The 23,573-nt window shown below is 42.4% G+C and overlaps 1 protein-coding gene across 5 annotated transcripts in view; it reads right to left on the bottom strand.

Annotated features, from left to right (window-relative positions):
- The window catches only part of DNM2 (dynamin 2), a 106,173-nt gene that overhangs the window by 51,112 nt on the left and 31,488 nt on the right, over window positions 1-23,573 (bottom strand). For all 5 annotated transcript variants that reach the window (XM_063449497.1, XM_063449493.1, XM_063449494.1 and 2 more), the window contains exons 2-7: window positions 20,629-20,702; window positions 11,483-11,632; window positions 9,318-9,521; window positions 7,091-7,189; window positions 3,217-3,377; window positions 2,594-2,736 (exon numbers count right to left, since the gene is read on the bottom strand). In XM_063449497.1, the coding sequence (XP_063305567.1) occupies window positions 2,594-2,736; window positions 3,217-3,377; window positions 7,091-7,189; window positions 9,318-9,521; window positions 11,483-11,632; window positions 20,629-20,702 (831 nt within the window). The remainder of the gene's footprint in view (window positions 1-2,593; window positions 2,737-3,216; window positions 3,378-7,090; window positions 7,190-9,317; window positions 9,522-11,482; window positions 11,633-20,628; window positions 20,703-23,573) is intronic.

Raw genomic sequence — 23,573 nt, 5'->3', positions numbered from 1 at the left:
GCAGTGTGTACCCCAGGGAGCTGATGGTGTCGTCCATCCTCCCCAGCGGCAGTGTGGGTCCCAGGGAGCAGAAGGTGCAGTCCTTCCTCCCCAGCGGCAGTGTGTACCCCAGGGAGCTGATGGTGTCGTCTATCCTCCCCGGCGGCAGGCTGAGTTACAGGTGGCAGAGGTAGTTGTTCCTGCCCCCCAGCAGCAAAGTGATATGCCAAGAAGGCAGTGTGAAGTGAAGGGAGCGGAGAACAGCCTCCTCCCTCCCCAGCGGCAGTGTGTACCCCCGGGAGCTGATGGTGTCGTCCATCCTCCCCAGCGGCAGTGTGTGTCCCAGGGAGCAGAAGGTGCAGTCCTTCCTCCCCAGCGGCAGTGTGTATCCCAGGGAGCTGATGGTGTCGTCCATCCTCCCCAGCGGCAGTGTGTGTCCCAGGGAGCAGAAGGTGCAGTCCTTCCTCCCCAGCGGCAGTGTGTACCCCAGGGAGCTGATGGTGTCGTCCATCCTCCCCAGCAGCAGGCTGAGTTACAGGGGGCAGAGGTAGTTGTTCCTGCCCCCCAACAGCAAAGTGACATGCCAAGAAGGCAGTGTGAAGTGAAGGGAGCGGAGAGCAGCGTCCTCCCTCCCCAGCGGCAGTGTGTGTCCCAGGGAGCAGAAGGTATCGTCCTTCCTCCCCAGCGGCAGTGTGTACCCCAGGGAGCTGATGGTGTCGTCCATCCTCCCCAGCGGCAGTGTGTCCTGCAGGGAGCAGAGACAGTCAGTCTCGCACCCCAGCAGCAGGACCAGAGAATGAAAGGGGAGACAGCTGGTCTCCCTTTCCACCAGCAGAGAGAGTGTCAGGGAGAGGAGCCTGCTAACCCCTCTCCCCAGCGGCAGTTCACCGTCCAGAGAGAGGAGCTTGTTACACCCTCTCTCCAACGGCAGCCTAACCCACCAAGGGGAGATGTTAAGCCCCACAACTGTGCAGATGGGACCGTAGTCTCTGCACTTACAGCACCAGGGGTAGGGATGGTCGGTCCTGTCCCTCAGCCACAGAGCGATATATCCAAAGTGGAGACAGTCAATCTCCAGCAACCAGGCTCCAACCAGACTACTCCCGGGGTAGTGCTGGCACCAGGACAGAGTACCGCTGGTCTCTGCACCCTCAGCAACCCACCAAGGCAGCCTACCAGTCCCCCACACAGCCGTGGTAAGGCACCTGGACATGGACAAGATTCTCCCTTACCCAGGTGTAGTAATGGTTTATTGTGGGTGGGCTGTACTGCTGTTTCTGTTTTGTGGGTGGGTTGCTGGACTAACCAGGGCACTGACCGACAGGAGGTCAGATACCCTGTTAGTCTGGGGGGTAAAGGGGAGAAGTGTGGCGAAACCGACCTCGCCACGTGTCCTTGGAGGGGGCTGATTGCCCGCCTCTTGCCTTTGGACTATGGACCAGACTTTATGGGAATGTGATACCCCAGATAGCCATACCATGGAGCCTATTCATATAATGAAAGACTATGGGAAAGACTATGGGAAAGACTTTAGCTCCATGGCAATTGTACTGTGTGAGTAGGATCTGCGCGCTATTCGGTAGTTTTGTGCGCGCAGATCCCAGCTATCTGGGGATAGGTGCAATGTCTGTGTGTTATGTGTAAAGGTGAATTTATGTATTTTAAAGTGTTTTACTGTCTTTGTGTCCCCATGTGCTTAATGGAGTCTGTCTCTGTGCTGGAGATAATTAGATTACTTCTCCAGCACAGAGAAGGCTCTGTAAAAAACAGTCTGAGCTGGAAAGCCAGGGGTTTTAAAAGATACTTTACTAACTTTTGAACCCCTGGTCTGATCCATGCCATTTTTTAATATGTTGTTCCCCTGAATGGATTGATTGTGGATATGTATTTTTATGTGAATGTGATGTATGGTTTTAGATTTAGGAAAGTTGTGTAAAAGTATATTTTAAACTGTATGCCTAATGGGATTATGTGTCACACTAAGGGGAGGGGATGTGTGGGAGGTAACATCTATGTCATTGGTTCTTTTATGCCTCCCCCTGGGTGTGACCTGTATGTGTGAGTTGGAAATAAAAGCCAGGCTGGATGAGCCAGTCCAGAGTTCCTGCTTAACCCTCAAAGCGATGTGTCGTCTCGTTCTTTGGGGGAATTGGATTGTATGCCTACTGCCAGGAGTGTAAGCCGATGTCTGCTTTTCTTGTTCAGCTGTTCCAGTGTTCGTGTGGTTCCAGTCGGGAGAACGGTGTTTGCAGTAGCTGCCTGTGCATCTGGAAAGGGGGGATATCGCCTAAACTGGGTTTTATTCTCTTGTAAGTGAAACGGTCCGTTACATCAGTATTGTAGCAATTCACACATCAGCATATGGTTTAACACGCATAACCCAATACTCTGTTCTACATCTCCTTAGTGTGTGCTGCCTCTATATTACACTCAGTAATATTTATTAAATTCAGTGTTTCTGATGTCTCCTAGAGTTACGTATATTCTAGAGCAGGCATAGGCAACCTTTGGCAACATTATGGGTGGAAGAGCATTATGGGGGATGTAGTTCACAACATTTGGAGAGCCGAAGGTTGCCTATGCCTGTTCTAGAGGTAAGTGACCGAGCACTCACTGTAATAACGCTTTGGTTTTCCGGGTGGGATCGTCAGGGCGAAAGTTCTTGTATTCCTCTACCTCCTTCTCCAGTGACAGTAGCTGGCTCTGTAGTTTGCTGCGCAGGGCAGGTAGCGTCTCCCGAATGTGGTTGGTTAGTTGCTAAATCAAAATATGAAGGAAAAGATCCATTGGCAAATCAACATCCACTTAAAAGGCAAGTTCTGTAGAAAGCTTGAGCATAAATTTCTTTTTCTAAAATAGGGTTTGCAAAACTTATTAAAAAAACAAGATAGGTTAGGACAAATATATAGCGCAAAATAAAATGTAATTACACAGTGTATGGTCTCTTCAGATCAGTGGCCTACATAAAAACATTTTAGAATATTCAAAGGACAAAAAAAAAAAATGACTTGGAACCCATGATGCACCACCAGTGGTGAGAATCTTCCAATTCTGGATCAACAGGATTGCAGGCATTTGATGATTTTAAAATGTAGGATAACTAAGGGCTGTATCAGTGTAGATAAACTGCTAAGTTAAAGTAAGAGTGTTTATCCCCTGCCATAATCACTATTACTATGTTTAGTACGATTACCGTTTGGTCTCCTAAATCTCTATTTGATGAACTGTCCTCCTTACCTGGTTTAAGGTTTTCTGCAGATGTGGTGTTCCCATTCGGTCTGCGATGTGTCGGTATGCAGGATGAGAGAGGAAAAACTTTCGTTCTGCACCTAGGGCGGCTTTAATGTCCTTCTTTCCATCAATGTCCTTCTGGCTCCTGTTTACAACTCCAACATAACCTGTATTAAAGGACAGATGAAAGAAAGGATAGGAAGAAACAGGATAAGATAAAGTTGCACATTTCTTGAGAGAGAACCAAGTAACTTCAGATTATTTACTATTGTTTGACGGAGGCGGCAGTAAATTAATCCCATCATGCGACACAAATTACATGTAAAAGGAAGCTATTGGGCCCTCAAATCATAATCTTCACGTGATGGAGGTATCAAGTCCACCAAAAGTGGCTCATTGTCTTTATGCATGATATGCATCTCAGACTAAAGCTCCAGGTACTGGAGCAGGACATTGTAGTTTGAGGGGAAAGTCATGGCGCCCTGAAACAGATTAGGTGGTAACTAAACCAAGAGTGTGAAGCTTTCTAATACGTGAGACCATCTATACTTTATTTCCACTGATGGTAGAAAGAAGGGACACACTACACAAGGAAAATGACATAAGGGTGCAACGTGGCAAAAGAACACAGAACAGCAGGACACAGCAGAGTTAAACAGGCCAATATGGTTTTGAGTGTCCTCAATTCTTTCCCTACGTGCGTGCTTCTGGCAGTGGATCATGGGATTTCTGCGAAGGTGAAGACTACAGTCATGGGGCTGGCCTAATCCTCACCAGCGTACTGCTAACTATTGAGATATGAACGATCTGGAATGAAAAATCCCAGACTCTCAGTCTTTGCTTACGTCTAACATCCAAATGAATATTTCCTACCGAGCACCGCAATTATGGAACGACTTCCCGCACACTTTCAAATCTTCCCCAAGCCTAAAATCCATCTCTACATATCTCAAAAGAGAATGCACCGGTCATGGGTGATTATATATGTCCTATCTGTTCTATGTTAAATGTTGTATATATTGTGTATTAATATTGTTTTTGTATTTTATTTTACCCTATTGTATCAATGCAATGTTTTGTGGACAAAGATCCAGGACATCCTGGAAAACGAGAGTAATCTCAATCCTTCTTGGTAACATATTTTATAAATAAATATAAAATGTGCATCGGATACTACTCTAGTAAATCAGACATCTGTGATGGTCTTTGACAAAACAGCCCGGCTGTCCTTGAAGAGTTATGAGAACTTGTGACAATGCTATGCTTTCTGCATGTGAAACAAAAAATGAGAAGTCACCTGAATGTACAACCTTCTGTTTCCAGTATGTAAAGGCAAACAAAAAATATCCAATTTTTCCAACAGAGATGTTCTCTTAACACATCCAAATCACAGGCTGGGCATTGTTTTAAACATTTAATGAAAGAACCTTTAGGTGGGAAATGCATCATTAATGGCAGATATCTACCTAGGCAAGTGTCTGTTACAATCCGCTGCTTGCTAGAGAAATAAAAAACACAACTAAAGAGCAGGTGATGTCGTTGCTGTGACAGAGAGCAGGAGAACTTTTTGTATTATTATTATCATTTATATAGCGCCAGCAAATTCCGTAGCGCTGTACAATGGGTGGATTAACAGACACGTAATTGTAACCAGACAAAAGGAAAAGAACAAAAAAAAAAAAAAAAAGCTGGTGAAACTTAAATAAAAACAAAACAGAGGAAAAAAAATCCATTTAACCCCTTCCCGCCGTTACGACGTGCTATGCCGTCACGGTTTAAGTGGGCTTTAAAGCCGTTGTGACGGCATAGCACGTCGTAACGGCTTTGAGCCCTTTAGCGCCCGGGATACTTACCTTCCCAGCGCTCCGCTTCGGGAGGACTGCCTCACAGCCCAGGCAGCCCCCCCACGGCAAATCAGGCCCCCGGGGGCCATGTGATCGCTCTCAAAGAGCGATCACATGGCCCCCTATAGCTGGCTGTGGATCTGCCAGCAGGGGGACTGTCTAAAATATCAGACAGTCCCCCTGCTGGTGGGAAGTATAAAAAAAAATTATTAGACAGGTTATAAAATAAATTAAATGTATTTATATATATATATATATACACAATACATGTATATATATTATATATATATAATATATGTATATTATATATATTTAACGTCGTACATAGTGTATTTTAATACTAATATAAGTACATATATTCGTATTAAAATACACTTAGAATGACGTTATATATATATATATATAATATATATATATAAGATATATACACATATATTATATATATAAATACGTATAATTACAATAATAAATAAATAAAATAATAAAATTAATAAATAAAATATTGAAACAAAATTTAATATAAATTATATATACATATGTAATTTCATTCTAACTGTATTTTGTTATTAATATATATATATTGGTAACAAAATACACTTAGAATGACATTCTATATATATCTATCTATCTATATATAAAATGCAAATAACCGCAAATATATAGATAAATACATATAATTACATAAAATATTACATTAGTATACACGTAGAATTTAAATACCTATAAATGCATATGTATTAAAATTCTACGTGTATATTTAAGTAATCTTTTAACATAATTAGGTGATTTGATTAATTAAAATTTGATTGACATGCCTGACAACACAGGGAGAAAGTGCTGAGAATTTAATTCGCAAGCACTATATTTGACCCTGTAACTCTCCAAGACAACATAAAACCTGTACATGGGGGGTACTGTTTTACTCGGGAGACTTCGCTGAACTCAAATATTAGTGTTTCAAATTGGTAAATTGTATTACAACGATGATATTTTAAGTAAAAGTTACGTTTTTTGCATTTTTTACAAACGAACGGCACTTTTATGGACTATATTATTGTTGTAATATGTTTTACTGTTTTAAAACACTAATATTTGTGTTTAGTGAAGTCTCCCGAGAATAACAGTACCCCCCATGTACAGGTTTCATGGTGTTTTGGAAAGTTAGAGAGTCACATATAAGGCTTGCATTTCATTTTTTTGACATTGAAATTTGCCAGATTAGTTATGTTGCCTTTGAGAGCGTATGGTAGCCCAGGAATGAGAATTACCCCCATGATGGCATACCATTTGCAAAAGTAGACAACCCAAGGTATTGCAAGTGGGGTATGTCCAGTCTTTCTTAGTAGCCACTTAGTCACAAACACTGGCCAAATATTCGTTTTTTGCTTTTTTAACACAAAAACAAATATGAACGCTAACTTTGGCCAGTGTTTGTGACTTAGTGGCTACTAAAAAAGACTAAACATACCCCACTTTCAATACCTTGGCTTGTCTACTTTTTCAAATGGTATGCCATTATGGAGGTAATTCTCATTGCTGGGCTACCACACCGTCTCAAAGGTAACATTACCAATCTGGCAAATTTCTATTTGAAAATGGAACGTTCTATATTTGACTCTGTAACTTTCCAAAACACCATAAAACCTGTTAATGGGGGGTACTGTTGTACTCGTGAGACATCGCTGATTACAAATATGTGCATTTTATTTGCAGTAAAACCTAACAGTATTATGACATTCACAGCTAAAATGTCAGACGGAAATACAAATGTAAAAAAAATCTTATTTTCTCACATTTTTTTAAATTTTATTCATAATAAATGATGTTCCATATATGAATAGTTAATGATAAATGAAAGCCCTGTTTCTCCTGAACAAAATGATATATAATAAGTGTGGGTGCATATAATATGAAAGAGGGGAACTACGGGTGAACAGACATATAGCGCAAATTCCAGTATTTGTTTACGTTTTGTTTTGATCAGAACGTGCACTATTGACTCCGTCCTGAAGGGGTTAAAACATATGATTGTGTACCTCGTCTTAAAGGCAACAGTTTGTTTTCCAGAATGTCCCTGGCGTCTGTGCCTTCATCCATTAAATCCAACTTTGTTATAACACCAATTGTCCTAAGACCTGCATGAAGAAAAAGAAAAGCATAAAATAGTAAATCACAGAACAACTTGAAATTTGCAAAATAATGTACATGTTGCTACATGACCAAAAAAAAAAAAAAAAGTATACGAACTAGATAGTAAGCATATGAAGACACGGACATGAAAGTAGGAGCCATGGGGGGGGGGGAGCATGATCAACATGGTGAGCAGTCACACAACGCATGAGCTCCAGGAGAATACTTGCTACTATAGGTCTTTTGGTTGGCTCTTTCACCGCAATTTTGGTTTTATATAGCGCTGCTGACCTGGGTGTCCCATTCAGTGCTTTTGGAAGAAGACACTGCTTCAGATCTTGTGGCCTGGCTATAAGGGAATGAGGGAGGTGGCCGATCCCTCAATCCACGTCCCAGCTGGCCCCACGGTGGACTGTTGTGTGTTGAATTTCTATATGGTGGCACTATTGTATAATGTCGATTTATTTTTAGGCTGGAAATTGGTATTAATGCAGAAAGAATCGTGGTATTCTTTTATTGTGGCCAGCCTAAGGCACACCCCTTTGCAATAATCATGCTGTCTAATCAGCTCTTGATATGCCACACCTGTGAGGTGGATGGATTATCTCGGCAAAGGAGAAGTGCTCACTAACACAGATTTAGACAGATTTGTGAACAATATTTGAGAGAACTATATTGTTTGTGTACATAGAAAAAGTCTTTGAGTTCAGCTCATAAAAAATGGGGGCAAAAACATGTGTGTTGCGTTAATAATTTTGTTCAGTGTATATATACAAATAAAGATTGACACACAAAAAAAAAAAAAGTAGGAGCCACTGCATCTAGCGTAACTGCTTGGGGCAGTGGCAAACAGAGACTGCATAAAGGTGCAAAAAACTCCTCCTAAATGTGGCCACAAATTATCTAAATTAATGGAATTGCATAAAATAAAGACATTTAGAAGCCTCCTTAGCATGTACTCTAATGCCTATGGACAATTCAATCTCCACATTCAATATTGCTTACTGTCGAGTTTATGGTGGTACAAACCTGTGCCTAAAATATACCGTATATACTCGAGTATTTTGTGCTGAAAAACCCCAACTCGACTTATACTAGAGTTAATGTCTGTATTATGGCAACTTACATTGCCATAATACAGACCGGGACCCCTGGGCTCATTACAAGCCCGGCGGTCCTGTTGGGGGCTGGCAGGAAGCGGTTACTTACCTTTCCTGCAGCTCCTGTCAGCTCCCTCCTCCTCCGTGCCGGTCCGGTCAGCTCCCTTCTCCTCCAGTGTAAGTCTTGCGAGAGCCGCGGGGTCAGAGCGTTGCCACGAGACTTACACTATGAGCTGACAGGGGAGCTGACCGGACCGGCGCGGAGGAGGAGAGAGCTGACAGGGAGCTGCAGGAAAGGTCAGTAAACGCTTCCTGCCAGCCCCCCTCCTACACAGCCCATCCACTGGACTACCAGGGAGTGAGAGCCCCCCTCCCTGGCATTCATTCACACACTGCACACACACACTGTAAATAAATATTCAATTTACATAATTTTTTTAGGATCTAATTTTATTTATAAATTTACCAGTAGCTGCTGCATTTCCCACCCTAGTCTTATACTCGAGTCAATAAGTTTTCCCAGTTTTTGGGGGTAAAATTAGGGGCCTCGGCTTATATTCGGGTCGGCTTATACTCAAGTATATACGGTACCTCTATATCCTCAGTTTTTCATGACGAGACTGGAACCTTTGCCACATATATGAAGATAAACTTCACTGAAATTATGAGGATTAAATAAAAGATATGTTTGCAACTTGCTAGCACCAAGCAACTACAATTACCTGTACACTAAGCCAGTGTTTCCCAACCCAGTCCTCAAGGCACACCTACCAGTCCAGGATTTAAGGATTACCCAGTTTTGTCCAAGGTGTTTTTAGAAAAAAAAGAAAAAACACCTTAGACAAAACTGGGTAATCCTTAAATCCTGAGGACTGGGTTGGGAAACACTGCACTAAGCTACGGTAGTTATGCTGCTTAGAACCAGTTTGCAGGATTATATTAAGTTTGATGTTCCTCACATTATTGTCCAATGCCCCTCATCCGATGGAGACACAAAGTGCTGAACAGTTTACTTTTCCTCCATGTTTCTTACCTTGAGGATCCACCTCCTTAGCCATTTTGAGGGCATCTGAATTGGCCAAGTCAGTGTTGGCTGGGGTCACAGCAAGGATGAGGCAGCTGTCTCTGCCTATGAACTGCAGGATCATATCCTTGATCTGGTACTCTATGTCCTGCGGCTGGTCCCCCACAGGCACCTTTGTTATACCGGGAAGGTCAATCAAGGTCAGGTTCAAAACTAATAGAAGGAAGAAAAAAAAAAAAAGAAATAGGGTGACAAACACTTCCTGCATCTCAGTTTTAATGAAGCATGGCACCTTCCAATTTTTTTTTAAGTAGGAAAAAATGGATTACTTCGTCTTAAATGTATCTTTATTATTTCAATTAACTAATTAGAAATTACGAATGTAAAACATGTATGTCATTTATTTATTTTGAAAAGCCTCATGATAATGCTTTCAGGTGTTTGATTTTGGTATCAGTTAAACAAATGGTGGAGATTATGAGAGTGACACAGTGTTGGGTAGAGAAGAAATTGGAAAAAACAAAAGCTTGGCAAAATAACTGCTGGTCACAGTGCGTATGATCAAGGAAACAAATTAAAGGGACACTATAGGTACCCAGACCACTTCAGCTCAATGAAGTGGTCTGGGTGCCAGGTCTCTCTAGGGTTAACCCTGCCTGCTGTAAACATAGCAGGTTCCGAGAAACTGCTATGTTTACATTGAGGGTTAATCCAGCCTCTAGTGGCTGTCTTCTGGACAGCCACTAGAGGTGCATCTGCGACGCTGGAGGCCTATTATGCCTCCATCGCGCAGAGCGTCCATAGGAAAGCATTGAAAAATGCTTTCCAATGGACACTTTGAATGTGTGCGCGGCAGTGCCGCGCATGCGCATTCCGCTCCGCTGACGTCAGACGGGTGAGCTGACGTCAGCGGGGGAGGAGAGGTAAGGGAGCCTGGTGGAGGAAGAAGGTGAGTAACTGAAGGGGTTCTAGCCCCTTCAGTGCCACGGGGGGGGGGACCCTGAGGGTGGGGGCACCGATTTGTTTTCCTGACACTATAGTGATCCTTTAAGTGATTTCAAACTTTTGGCTTGGAGCAATTCTACTTGTCCAATGATTATGCAACAGCTAAACGACAGGCCAAGAAGGACAGAAGAGTGCGTAGTGGACAATTTACAAAAAGGGTAAAAAACAGAATTGCTTCGTTGATCCATAACACAATGGCTCACATTTAAGGCTATCCATCTGCTCAGGACTACGTAACTCTGCCACCTGGCATTACCAGAATTTATGTGGACAACCCTGATGTAAGCACTGGTGTTTGCAAGCACCATAAGCACTACACGTTTGTGTTTAATTGCACTGGTTATAGTGTTAGAAGGCTATGGGTGAATCCCCTTCTGAGGTGGTTTGACAAAGAACATAAGATTTCTTCGCCCCTTAAGCTCGCTCCTCAGCTTGAGATGTTATAATGAGGATGTTAAAATCCTGCTCTCTATCACAGCGTTTGCAGATCCTCCCTGCAGGGTGAAGAAAGATTTGGACACAAGAGGATGTGAAACCTCTTCATTATAAATATCCAGAGGAGTGCGGGTCTTTGGGCCATCAGTCTATTTATACCATAATTATAAGACAACAAAGAAGTTTGGGATACGGCTGCAAATATCCCAAACTTCTTTGTTGTCTTATATTTCTGCTGTGTAAAGGTCATCTCTTCTGGGTAGTGACCTGGGAGGCTGTATTGTATCTTTTGAGATAAGTATCAATTTTTATTGTTTTTCTATTTATACCATAACCATTATATAAAGTTGGTGCTTGGCGTGTCCCTCTAAGACAATGGAGGAGGAATAAGGAGGGGGGGGATATAAAGAGCAGGTTACTTTTTTACCCATATCTAATTATTGCAAGCAGCTTTCTTTAATGAGCAGTACATATTTAAGCAAGTTAGATTTACAGTGCGTACAATCACATTTGTCTGCGTGCAAAGAACATGGGGAGATTTAAAAAAAAAAAGTAGGTAGACCGTGAGATCAGTCCAACAAAGTAGCACCAGCCAATTACATGTCTTGTCCCCTTCTATGTGTAACTAAGCTAACTAGACACCCCTTCACCTAAATCTCCCTAATGAAAAATACACAGTGTTATGTACAAGGAATCTGAAAAAGTATGGGGGAAAGAAATGCTGTTACACTCACCATGGGGGGAGTACACCCTTAGATTAATGGGTATAGGGGAGATGCCTTTATTACTTCCAGTGACCCTTTCTGTCTCTGCTTCAATCTCCGTACGAACTTCATCGAAATCTGTGAATTTCTTGGACTTACAGTGCAGGAACTCGGCATATTCTGCAGAGAAGCAAAAACAAATCGCAATCACTTGACTAAGAATAATATAAGCCCAAAATAATTATGTTGTATTCATCTGTTAATTCATTTCTGACTACTGCTGGATTAAACAATTGATTATGGAGTGCATATGGTCCACAATGTTCGCAGATTAAGAATTCTCAGGTAACAGAATTATCGAAATAGGAGTTAAAGCTAAAGTAAATGTTTGTTTCTCATGAAATCAGTAAAAGAAAGCAGTGTTCCCGTTTAATTTGACTGTGGCATTAAGTCCATTTAACCCATTAGTGAGATTGTAAAAGAGCTCTTACAAGGCCTCAATGGTAATTTTAGAAAATGCCCAGCAATGTGTCGCTACATAAAATGAGCTATAGCTCACCTACCATCTTTCTCCAAAAATAAGACACACTAGGGCTTATTTTTTTCAGGGGACATCTTATTTCTATAAAAAATGGAAGCAAGCATGTGCTAGGAAGCAAGTCTACGTTCAGGGGAATTCACCCGAACATAGACCAGGTTCACAAGGGCATGCAATCCTGCAAATCTATATTGGGTGAAAATTCCCCAAACATAGATTAGCGAACTAGCAACTAATGCTTATTTTTGGAGTAGGCTTATAATACGAGCATTTTATTAGACGAAAAGTTGAGGTGAAAATAAAAGGCATTCTTTCAATTCATTTGAACAAGGCAGTTAAATTTAATATGCATTTGCAGTTATTAATGAAACACTGCACATATTGAAATAGTTTATCCAGATGGCAGATGTGCAACTCCAAATACGGGGTGACTAACATTAGTTCTGTGCATAGAATACATCCACTGGCAGCGTGTATAGCAGCATTGTGAAGGCACCTGCAATGTAAAGATTGAAGTACTATGTGTATCATAGTCAGGGCCGGCGCTACCATAAGGCGGCCGCCTTAGGGCGCACCGGCCCTGGGGGCGCAAAATCGGGCTGACCGGAAGGAGGGAAGCGCACTGCGCTCCCCTCCAACCGACGACCTGTTGTAGCGTGGCGATGACGTCATCTTCCGGCGCCGGCATCCCTACGCGGTGCGCGAGGGAGCTGAAGAGGAAGCACACATGGGAGAGTGCTCCCTCGCGCCCGCCCGGGAGCCAGCCAGCCAGCCAGCCAGGGAGGGAGGGAGCCAGCCAGCCAGGGAGGGAGCCAGCCAGCCAAGGAGCCCAGGAGCCCAGCAGCACCACTGGACCCCAGGGAATCCCTTCAGCACTCCAAAAAGGTAAGGAGGCTGAGGGATTAAATTTAAAAAAAAAAAACATGTGTTAGTGTGAGTGTGTGTCTGCTAGTGAGTGTCAGTGTGTGTGTCTGATAGTGAGTGTCAGTGTGTGTGTTTGCTAGTGAGTGTCAGTGAGTGTGTCTGCTAGTGTCAGTGAGTGTGTCTGCTAGTGTCAGTGAGTGTGTCTGCTAGTGTCAGTGAGTGTGTCTGCTAGTGTCAGTGAGTGTGTCTGCTAGTGTCAGTGAGTGTGTCTGCTAGTGTCAGTGAGTGTGTCTGCTAGTGTCAGTGAGTGTGTCTGCTAGTGTCAGTGTGTGTGTCTGCTAGTGTCAGTGAGTGTGTCTGCTAGTGTCAGTGAGTGTGTCTGCTAGTGTCAGTGAGTGTGTCTGCTAGTGTCAGTGAGTGTGTCTGCTAGTGTCAGTGAGTGTGTCTGCTAGTGTCAGTGAGTGTGTCTGCTAGTGTCAGTGAGTGTGTCTGCTAGTGTCAGTGAGTGTGTCTGCTAGTGTCAGTGAGTGTGTCTGCTAGTGTCAGTGAGTGTGTCTGCTAGTATCAGTGAGTGTGTCTGCTAGTATCAGTGTGTGTGTTTGCTAGTGTCAGTGTGTGTGTTTGCTAGTGAGTGTCAGTGAGTGTGTCTGCTAGTGAGTGTCAGTGAGTGTGTCTGCTAGTGAGTGTCAGTAAGTGTGTTACTGTGTGTCTCTTACTGAGTGTGTTTGTTTGTGTATTAGTGAGTCTGTTTGATGTCTGTTAGTGAGTGTGTGTTTGTCAGTGAGAGTGTATGTTTTGTAAGTGAGTGTGTATGTATGTCTGTCGCTGAGTGTGTCTGTCAGTAAATGTGTGTGTCTGTTAGCTGGTGTGTATGCATCTGTTCGTGAGAGTGTGTGTGTGTCTTCAGCACTTACCTTTCTCTAGCGCCGGACTCCCTTGGCGCTGGGGATCCCTCCGCCTCTCAGCTCCGAATGCTCTTGCCGCGCACGCATTCAAACCGCCCATAGGAAAGCATTACTCAATGCTTTCCTATGGACGTTCAGTGTTTTAGAATAGCGGAAGCTCCTCTAGCGGCTGTCAGTGAGACATCCACTAGAGGCTGGATTAACCCTCGGTGAAACATAGCAGTTTCTCTGAAACTGTTATGTTTTCAGCTGCAGGGTTAAAACTAGAGGGACCTGACACCCAGACCACTTCATTGAGCTGATGTGATCTGGGTGTCTGTAGTGGTCCTTTAATTGTGTGTGCATCTGCATGCACTGGCGTACATACCGCGGTCGCAGGGGTCACAGCCCTGCAACCCCCGCGACCAGGTGCCCGCCGCCATGTGTTGGAGGGGGCGAGGATATGAATGACATCATATCCCTGCTCCCTGTGTACCACACAGCGCGGCTGGCGCCCTGTGATGGGGCTGGGCTGCAGGACAGGACTACAAGGAGCCAGACAGCATGCATCCAGGGGACAAGATTGAACTAGTATGTAATTGTGTATGTCTCTGTATGTATGTATGTATGTATGTATGTCTCTGTATGCCTGTATGTCTTTGTATGCATGTATGTGTCTGTATGTTTCTGTATGCCTGTATGCCTCTGTATGTACAAATGTATGTGTCCGTATGCCTGTATGTCTCTGTATGTACAAATGTATGTGTCTGTATGCCTGTATGTCTTTGTACGTATGTGTCTGTATGCCTGTATGTCTCTGTATACCTGTATATATGTATGTGTCTGTATGACGGTATGTCTCTGTATGCGTGTATGTCTTTGTATGCCTGTATGTATGTATGTGTCTGTATGCCTGGATGTCTCTGTATGTATGTTTCTGTATGTCTGTCTATGTATGTATGTGTCTGTATGACGGTATGCCTCTGTATGTATGTCTATATGCCTGCATGTATGTCTCTGTCTGTGTCTGTATGTCTCTGTATGATTATTTCTGTGTTTGTATGAACCTTATTTTAAACGAGGGTGGGGGGCACCAAAATGCATCTTCGCCTGTGTAACTAAAAATCCTAGTACCGGTCCTGATCATAGTATATTTGAGATCCTGGGTCAAGACAGAGGTTTCTTAGAGAGAAGAACTGCGGACCTATGGATCATGCGATACATCAATTCATTAGAGGTGTTTGCTGTGTGTGATGACACCAAGTGGCAGCACATGTGCATCAAAGTGACTACATTAAGATGTAGTAAACCCGGTGCTTAGATTGTACCGGTCATGGTAAAAACAGCTTGCACTCTTACTAAACAGCACAACATTTTCTCTAAATTGTGCCAAAAGAGTTGCTAGCAAATGCATAGACCAAGAGCAAAAAATAAAAATAAAAAATAATGTCAAAATAGGTTGGTCTTCCACCTGTCATTCAATTATACGCCATAGACTCTGGGGAACTGAGTGACAGGGAGAGCAGAAGGGTTCTCCTGCTCTCCCAAAATAGTAAACAAGTTGCTTATGCTCTGTGGGAGGTTTGGAGATCTCCCCAAGCAGGGTAAATATAAGCAGACTGTGGGCGGAACGGAGGTGGGTGTTACAGAAGCTTAACACACAGCAATAGGTCATGTCCGGTTCAGTAGAATAATAAAAATAATATATATATTAAAGTCTGATGACGTTTCTAGCGAGGTGGGCTACGAGTTGTCGCTGCAAACCTCTTCCTGCCCTAACCATTCCCCATAGCTGACTATGCAAGATGCCTTCATCAGACAGTGAGTGATTTTATGATAAATCTGCACTCATGAGACCCCATACACGAATATAGGGCATCTAGACAGCATCAACTGGTTGAGCATGTCAGCTGACCAAGAACCATGATGGTTCCTGTAGCCTGATAGCACCAGAACGATTACAAGAGGTTGTAGTAGTTGTGGTGCTTAGAGTGGCCCTTCAAGTTGCTGACGTGGCAAAAAAGCAAAAAATAAATAAAAAATGGCCATATACTTCCCTCTCCAGTGCCTAAAACAAAACTGAAGACAACATCAAACAGGTTCTACCAGTAAGGAATAGTTAATTACATTGTACAAAAAGCAATGAGAAAAAAAAGTCAAAGGATTTAACAACAGAGTAATTTCACTGAAGAACGTGCCACTCAAAAGATTCCTGGCTTTAAGTGACTGTAAAAACACAGAGTTTATGAGTCTTTAACACCTTTAATACAGATTCATTCTGGTTTAAAAATAAAAAAAATTACTGAAACACAGGAAGCAAAACTAGTATAGAAACTCGGAACAAAATTGCAATTTTGTGTTAAAGGGAGACTATAGGCAACCAGTACATTCCACTTCAATGAAGTGGTCTGGGTGCCATGTCCCTGTTGTTTTAACCCCGTTTCCCCTGAAATAGCAGAGTTAAGCGCTCCTATTTTACTCAGACAATCTCAAAGAGGACATTTGATTGGCACAGTGCGGCGTGCAAGCACACTTGCCTCTCAATGCTTTCAATGGGAAAGCATTGGATTGGCTAAAATCAGGATTGATGATCTCATCCAAAGAGGTGGGGCCAGTCGTGGAGAGAGCACCACGGCATGGGAGAAAAAGCTAAATACATAACTTTTTTTATTTCTCACGGGTTGGGGTCCCGCAACCTAAATAGTGATTATATTTTCAACGTATAGAGATTTTGCAAATAAACTGGTGGTATTTTTAAGAATGATGCGCTCTAAGAATGCCACCAGAATGTAAAGATAATGTCTCCATGTGAGCATAATGCCCGCTTTCTGTAGCTGGAGTTACACAATAAATAAACAGGCATGTATACTACATAGGGCATTGCATAAAATCCTAGAAGGGTCCTTGGAGTCTTCCCTTGCCCAACAGTCTGTGCCAAATGGGAATATAAGTATTATGGGCTAAATTTTGTTTTGCACTGGGAGGGGAAATAAAAAGTTCAATACAACCATTATTTTACAACACTTTCACCCATAGCTCCATTCAGGAAGAAAATCAGTCTCTGAAGACATGCTATCGGTTCTATAGATGTTCTCTAGCATTAAACAAACTTGTGTTATCTACTATTGTCCCATGTGACCTTGGATCATAAGTGAATTTTTACACTCATTTTAGTCACTGACCGTAGGAATTTCTAATATTTGTTAACAAGAACTTCTGCCCATTGATCCAACATAACACAATTAATTCAATTTACAGAGCAAGGGATAAAAACTTCTAAAGTAAGTTACCATCAGATTGAATAATCAACCATTTTGTTTTGCATTTAAGCTGTGTGAGTCACAGCCAGGGGAGGTGTGGCTAGGCGTGGAAACAAAAGTGGTTTAACTCCTAAATGGCAGATAATTGAGCAGTGAGACTGCAGGGGCATGATTCATACACTAAAACTGCTTCATTAAAAGGACACTCCAGGCACCCAGACCACTTCTGCCCATTGGAGTGGTCTGGGTGCCAACTCCCACTACTCTTAACCCTGCAGGTGTAATTATTGCAGTTTTTTTTGTAAACTGCAATAATTACCTTGCAGGGTTAACTCCACCTCTAGCGGCTGTCTACTAGACAGCCACTAGAGGGCACTTCCTGGTTTCTAGCACAGAAAACCTGTGCTAGAGCGTCGCTGGACGTCCTCACGCTGTGTGAGGACCTCCAGCGTCGCTCATTTCCCCATAAGAAAGCATATTAATGCATTTTCAATGCTTTCCTATGGGGAGCGCTAATGTGCATGCGAGCATTGCCGCGCATGCGCATTAGGTCTCCCCGGCCGGTGGGCAGGATCAGTCTCGCCCACCGGCCGACGCAATCAAAGGGAGGAGCGGCGCGGAGGAAGAAGCAGCGACGTGGGACATCGTTTTCACCCCTTCAGTAGCCGGGGATTGGGGGTTGGGAGAGAGAGGGAACCTGCAGTGCCAGGAAAACGGATTGTTTTCCTGGCACTGGAGTTTCCCTTTAAGCCAACATTGTTTTGGCGACTATAGTGTCCCTTTAAATGGCACAGAGAAGGCAGGCTTTGGGATAACATTTAAACATAAAACATAATGACAAAAAAAAAAAAAAAAATGTTACAATGAAAAACAAGAGTAATGGGTTACTATAACCACCATGATCACTTCAGTAATTTGAAGTGGTCATGGTGTTCAGTTGAGGATTTAATTTAGACTAATTTTTCATAGTGCTAATAAAGTCTAATATTATTTGTATGTATATTGTCCACTTTGTATTTGTCAACTTTTACATCCTCCCATTTTTTTTATTTATTTTTTTATCTTTGCTTTCCTCTCCCCCTAAACAATGGTCCAGGTATATCAGATTTGTACATATTGTTGGTGCTTTTTTTATACCAGTTTTCAGAACAATGTTTCGTAGAGAATTCCTTTAGCTGCTCATTTATCTAGAAAAATTATGTATTTTTTTTCTCTAGAGTTTTTATTACTCGATTTCAGTAAGAAACCCTTTGCTGCTGAAGGTGTAAGTTGATCTCCGGCCGCAGTTGTTAGCAACCCAGAACAGAATCTGTTGTGCACCCGAGCACCCATTGTACAGCGCTGCGGAATTTGTTGGCGCTTGATAAATAATAATCTGTGCATAAAAGGTATTTGTTAGCAGCATGAATAGCATGATGATCAATGACACAATGTCCACCACTTCAGCTCTGCCTCGAGGACATCCCTCAACCAACAGCAAGGAGGAAGGAGGTCACAGAAGGAGGATTGAGCTGCAGGGAAAACCTGCACTCAGCACTGGGTGAAAGCGGAGTATTGTCCTTTTAGAAGTTACATTTTTAAAATGTATTTATATATTTATTTTTTTAACATGAGAAAACAGTTTTAGGGTTGTTTTTTTTACTCCAGTAAATGCTATTTCAGCTCATTCAGCTGCACTTCCACATTCTGGGTGCTCTGCCGCACCATGCGGTAATCTCACAGAGAAATTCTAAACAACACTGCAAAGTAAACCAATTCACAGACTAAATATGTAAATAAAGGCTACATCAGTAAGAATGAACACAAACTAAACCATTAGAAACTGAAATCACACAACTGTGCAAATTGATTCTGTACCCAAAAAACAACCCTCCATTAACTTATGGGTCCATAATACATAATGAAATTCCTTATCCTGGAGCTGTAGCCCTGGTAGTTTCGATTTTACATCGGCAGGACTGTTTTTTTGTTTGTTTTGTGTTTGTTTATTTTATTTTATTTTTTTAATCAGGCAAGTGATGGGGCTAAAAAACAAAACCCCAAAAACCTCCAGTTCATTGCGCTATGCAAGAGGTCTGGAAGGGATCAACACACATTGTCTACATTACATTATAGTAAGACTGCTTGTTGTGATGTATTCAATACCTAGCCATGACGGAGTTTGGGTATCTTCTGAAATGCAAAAATAAAGCTCCCATGGTTCTTGAGACATTATTTCAAACAAATGTTGCAGAGCTGATGCCAAAATGTTGACCATGGCGTAATTTTTTTGATTAAACATTTTATTTACATTTTAAACATTATAACAAAAAACAAGCAATTACAAATGATTAACATTTTTTTTTTATTACAATTTGCATGAATAAACAGAAGTGACAAAAAAAAAAAAGGTAACCTTAAAGGATCATTATAGGGTCAGGAACACAAACATGTATTCCTGACCCTATAGTGTTAAAACCACCATCTAGCTCCCCTATACCCCTCATGCCTCCATAAATAGAGTAAAAATCTTACTGTATTCAAGCTTGAAGCTGTAACTCTGCATGCTGTTAGACTCAGAAAAACAAGCAGTCTGCTGACATCATCAGAAGTGGTAGCCTGATCCAATCCCAATGCTTCCCCAGATCCGGGGCAGAGCCAGCATGATTCAAACACAGCCCTGGCCAATCAGAATCTCCTCATAGAGATGAATTGAATCACTGAATCTCTATGAGGAAAGTTCAGTGTCTGCATGCAGAGGGAGGAGATACTGAATGTTTGGATGCATTTTAGGAAGCCATGACCCAGGAAGGATCTCTAACAGCCATCTGAGGAGTGGCCAGTGAAGTTATCACTAGGCTGCAATGTAAACACTGCATTTTCTCTGAAAAGACAGTGTTTACAGCAAAAAGCCTGAAGGGAATGATTCTACTCACCAGAACAAATTGAATAAGCTGTAGTTGTTCTGGTGACTAGTGTCCCTTATTTAATCTGAGACTACTTATTTTCACAACTCTAAATTGGTGTTAAATTTTGTGACATGATTGGATTATCCAGTTTCGACTGATATAGATTTTTGTTATATTCAGAGGAAGCCCAAATTATTTTAACAAGTGCACTTGGAGAAGCGTGAATTAGACACCAGACGCCAGTTTGTTATCAAAATAAGCCTCTGTCGATTATTAGTCAGCTGGGTTTTTATACATTAAAAAGTAAGTGCTTACGTGCAAAATACTCATAGGACAGTAGTAGGAAAGGAGTGAAAAGAGTACAGATAAGACATAGGGATGAACAGCATGTACATGTAACAAATAAGTTCAGAGAAAGAGAAAGAACAGACTAATTTAGGAGAGACAGCTCAGGTGGGGGCTACCTGCTCCCGGAACTAGACATATATGGTCTTAAGTGTCGTTTTAAGCATCAAGCATTTCCTGAGTCCAAGTTAACCAATTTTAATATAGGATTTCATTATATGACACCTATAAGCTTGAGCCTTGGAATCAAGATAAATGCTATCACACTACAAATATTAGAATGTTACACCACAGCTCGCTAAACACTTTTACCAATCCTCATATCAAGGAGAATTTAATGGTGCCATTTGTGAAATCTAGAGTGCGTCACACAGCAGGTGGAAATGCAAAAGGGTACCTGTTTTGGAGAAAATAAGCTGAAGGATGAGGGGACGTCGGGTCACAATTCCTGATCCACGAGGCAGGAAATCTCTGCAAGAAATCACAGGAAAAAGCAGACATTAGGAAGTATTGTAGCGATTTGTCAGAAGCATGGTGAAAACTGGAGATTAGATAGCTATTCCATACAGTTAAACACTATATGTAACAAACAAACATGATGCATACAATTTCTTAGAGCATAGTTTCACAACCCATGGTACTTGTAAACCAAGAGGTGGCTGGTTGGCCACATTAGCATCGTCCCCCAGGAAGCGGCCGGCTGGGGGAGAATGGAGGCAGAGAGGGAGCTGTGATCTTCATGATCTTCCAGCACGCAAGTAAACTGGGCTGGAAAGGGCACAAATATTGCACAAGTCCCACTAAGGATCTCCTCCAGCTCTTCCAAAGACTGGATGGACTTAAATAAAAAAAAATATTTGTGAGTGTGCGTGAGAAAATGTGTATGTGTCTATCAGTTTGTGTCAAATCAGGGAGAGTGTGTCAATGTCCTGTGTGTAAATGTGTGTGTCAGTGTCACGGTGTGAAACTAGGCTCTAAGCAATTGTATAGATCTGTTGGCATGTTGGTGTCCTTTGTGTGCATTACATTTTCATACTTCAGATTAATAGTTCATGAACGCCTTATTACATACACAGTATTCCCATCAGGGTTTGCATGGTTGTTTGTTCAAAACGGTTTGCGTGATGCACGTGACAAAGTACCATAACGTGCAGAAGCGGAACTACAGGAGTTGCTGAGGTCACGAGTGCAAATAGTCCCTCTGTGTTCTTTCTGCCATCGGGGGGCCCAAGAGGCAAGTGTGTGTGTGTGTGTGTGTGTGTATTGGTACTTTAATTCTGTAAAATACAAGGCATGTTCATGGCCAAAAAAAAAAAAAATGATACACTGCATAAAACATTTGGTGTGTTACATCAGAATATATTCGTTTGGTTCTAGACTTCTTTACGTGTAGATTTAAAATCTGTTATTCTTCTTGTTGCAAATAAATCTTTGTTAAAGTAAAAAAATATATATATCTGCTAAGTTAGTAAACTGGCTCATAACGTTTTAAGCTGGCTCCTAGATTCAATCAAATTTGTCAAACTCTGAATGTGACTTTTTTTATATCTGGCTTGTTCTCAAATATGCGATTAACTAAATATCCATGTCTACACGTTTCCATTTGAGATTTAAAGAAACAGAAATTACTTTAGACCTGCAGTGGCACTGTGGTGGAATCTCGGTAAAAATAAATTCAGTAGGCCTGTGGTGGAATCTCGGTAAAAATAAATTTAGTAGGCCGAGATTACCACGTGGAATGTGTACGTGCATATGCTGACGTATCGATCAGTTGGTTGCACGAGGCAAGATACGATCAGTAGTGTACGGAGCATGTGCAAGAATACAGGATGTAGTATTCCCCCTCCTCCATTGTGCTGGACAAGCCATGCGGTCAAACAGGAATAAATTCTTATTTGTGTTGATTGGTTAAGAGAATGTGCGGGTGGAGCTTAATATGGGAGGAGTTATGTGCCTATATAAGGAGCCTGCACTATTGTCCGGGGCTCAGAACTTGCTGTATTTTGGTGACATTAGTCCCTCTGAGTCCCGATCGGTGATCCAATAAAGAATCTCTTCCTTCCTGAAGAAACCTGTGTCCATCTCTCTGTGCTTGGCTTCCGTCAGTTTCTCCGGTATCATTTGGTGCATTGGCCGGGAAGCTCATCGTTCAACGGTAGCTGAGAGGCAGAGGCGTGAGACGGTCTATCTTTGCCCACGTTCTCTACGGCTGCACCCCTGAACTTCTGGGTGGACCTCCCTTCGTCTCGGCGCCACTGGTCTGTTGTCCAGGAGATCATCGGCCTCTACGTGAGAAGTGCTGGGGTGTCCCCGTCGATGAGTGTGAACTCAGGTTCAGGAACGAGGAGGTAAGACAACTGCTGTTTTAGACGGCAGGACCCACTAGGGGTATACCGATTGTGCGGTAGGCCCAAAGGGGTTTGAATCTGTGTATCTGCCCCCTCTGTCGGAGGGAAGGAACGAAGGCGCACCGCTCGATCGAACGCTCTTTAGTCAGACCGTTTGATTTTGTTAGTCAGGCGGGGTCCTGGTGTAAATAGCCCTAGCCGGACACCGGTGTCTTGTCTAGACTAGCGTTCTAGGGTGTATATTACGTTCGCTAGGTCGGAGGGACCGGGAGACTAAGCGGCGCCTGTGTAAATTCGGTTCGCTAGCTCTCAACCTATCTGGGCTAAGTGGGAAGGCGTGTAAATTTGGAACCCACTAGACTTTTGATAGTGCGACTAAGAGGCGCCTGTGTAAATTCGGTTCTCTAGCTCGCTATATGTGGTGATTGGGCAGTGTGGCTAACCAAAACGGGTGTATATAGTTTTAGGTAGTCCATCAAGGTACTGGCCAATAGTTTAGTTGGGAATTGTAAATGTGTTAACGATTGTTTAGTAAAGTGTATATCTTGTTAGATAGCGCGAGCTCAGCCGTCTACCGAGAGTGTTAATAGTGTGTTGCTGTATTATAGTGCACGGTACCATAACCCTGTATATTTACTGACACTGTATATAAGTACTAATCATTGTCGTCCATTGCATGTTTAACACCATAACCACTAATAATTGTATTGTGACCTTAACTTGTGCTTTGACCTATGCTAACCGTACTGTAACCGCTATTTGTAAAAGACGATGTTACTGGGGTGCGTTATAGACGGGTAATTCATATATAGAGAATTATAGCGTGGGTGACTGTATAGTTACGCCAAAGGGCATAATATTGATTATTTAGTGACTGGTGTAACAGCTGTGTGTGTACGGGAATTCCCTGAGTGTTTATTGTGTTATTGTATACGTTTCACTTGGTAACTGTACCACGTGGTGCTGTTGCCAGAGGAAACGGGTGTGACTGTTG

This window comes from Pelobates fuscus, chromosome 3 (genome assembly GCF_036172605.1).
Source record: "Pelobates fuscus isolate aPelFus1 chromosome 3, aPelFus1.pri, whole genome shotgun sequence".
NCBI lineage: Eukaryota > Metazoa > Chordata > Amphibia > Anura > Pelobatidae > Pelobates > Pelobates fuscus.
This window is presented reverse-complemented; position numbering and strand designations above follow the sequence as displayed.